Raw genomic sequence first — 1,811 nt, 5'->3', positions numbered from 1 at the left:
CCCCGCCTCGCCTGCTGCTGGTGCTGCTGTGAGGCCTCGCCACGCAGTGTCTCTTGCGTACTCTGAGATGATGCAGTGACCTGCGTGGCAGTCTCGGGACCTCCAGGTTCGGCACGTCAGGCTATAGAGACACAGTTGTGGGGTTTTTTTCCCCCAAAGCCAGTGCCCGAGCAGCAGCGTGGGGTGGGCAGCTGCCACGAAGGCCGCGCGTTCCGGAGCAGGGGCTCAGCGAGGCCTCGCTCGCGCGCTGGTTTTACCAAGACAACCGCTTCAGGAATTACAGGCCAATTACCATTTGAAGCAGCCCCATTTTTTTCTGCACGTGACGCGGAATGGCCACCTCCTTCCAGCGAGTAGGAACAGCCGGTTCCGTCCTGTCCCACTGCAGGTTCCCTTGCACGCCCCGAGGCAGAGCCTGCCAGCAGGGCGCCGGCACGCGCAGGACGCGGAGCAGGGCCACGCTCACGCACCAGTTACGGAGTGACCGCACCCGGTAAGTGCCGCAGCTCCTGCAGCCAGGAATAAACTGCTGCCGCGACTAAACCAGGAGTTACCTACCCTGCTGCGCCGCCCACGCCCTCCCGTCCCCATTTTGGCACCGCTCGCTCAGCGCCCCTTTGGCCAGGGGTCGCTGGGGGGCGTGGGGGCACAAACACCCTTAAACTCTGGGAAGCCCGAGGAGGCCCCGGCCTCCCCGCTGCACTCACCCCAGGCCCTCAAGACCCACGGGAGGAGGGGAGGGCGCCCCGCTGCCCCCGCACAGAAGCCCCTGTAACCCCACTGCTGCCCGGGGGAGCCCCCGGGCAAAGCGAGAGGGGCCCCGGCGGCTGGGGGTTGCACCCCCCTGAGGACACAGCACCCTTCTGGGACAAGCAGTTAAAACTGACAGAGTTGTGATTTATTAACATGAATTAAAATGCCCAACCAGTGCTGCAATGTGACAGTATATTAAAAAAAAAAACAAAACAAAAAAAAAAAAAACCCAAATTGAAGATCATGTACGGTACTACCTTCACAAAGATCACACGTCCTTTTTTTGCAAAAGAGACTTATTCTGTACAGTACTATATCAAATGAAAGCAGCTTCGAGCGGTTTTACAGGCCAAAGAAATACAGTATTTACAGCACTCGTCAGAGACATTAGAAACGGTCTATACATTAAATTACATTTTCTGCAAGTAACTGATGAAACAGAAAGCCATGTCCACACCAAAACTATAAAAGTTTGTATTGCGTTGTTCTCTATCTCTATGCACACACGGAACTGGTGACAGAAGGAAATGAAGAGAAAAAAAAAAAAAAAACAAAACTGTTAGTGCCATCACTTAGCCTGCGTACTTATTTAATTACATATGTATAAAAGTAATATAGAAAACATTCACTAAATGAATTTAACTGCAACAATAAAATTTTAAAGGTTCTGCAGCATCAAACCTACTGCCAGAAAAAACAGCTGGAATGTTCACTTACGAAACAAAAAGAAATGCCTAATACTGGCTTAACAGCACGTTTTCAGGAATTTTAAAAAGCAAAAAAATGGAAAGAGTACGAGGGGAGAGCACTGGTGTTTGCTTTTATACAAAGTATCATGTACAAGCTTTAAAAAGTACCCTGACCAGGTACATACGAAATATACACAGTTTATATTACACAACATTTTAAAAATGTTTAGGATTGAAGGGATCCGCTTTAGTGCCACCCTGACCCGTGGTAATTGTTCTGAAAGGTGGGCGGCACCTGTGCTCTGTGGATGGGGATCTGCCCGGGCACCGGCGACGCCTGCTGCGGCCCCTGCACCCCGTGGGGGAGGG

General features: G+C 51.6%; 1 protein-coding gene across 1 annotated transcript in view; it reads right to left on the bottom strand.

The window, feature by feature from the left end:
* KMT2E (lysine methyltransferase 2E (inactive)) overlaps window positions 1-1,811 on the bottom strand; it is a 62,953-nt gene that overhangs the window by 547 nt on the left and 60,595 nt on the right. The window contains exon 27 of the mRNA XM_035896872.1: window positions 293-509. Coding sequence (XP_035752765.1) covers window positions 293-509 — 217 coding nt within the window. The remainder of the gene's footprint in view (window positions 1-292; window positions 510-1,811) is intronic.

Source organism: Egretta garzetta, unplaced genomic scaffold (genome assembly GCF_000687185.1).
Source record: "Egretta garzetta isolate BGI_Z169 unplaced genomic scaffold, ASM68718v1 scaffold156, whole genome shotgun sequence".
NCBI lineage: Eukaryota > Metazoa > Chordata > Aves > Pelecaniformes > Ardeidae > Egretta > Egretta garzetta.
Note: the sequence above shows the minus strand (reverse complement) of the source record. Positions and strands in the feature narration are given on the sequence as shown.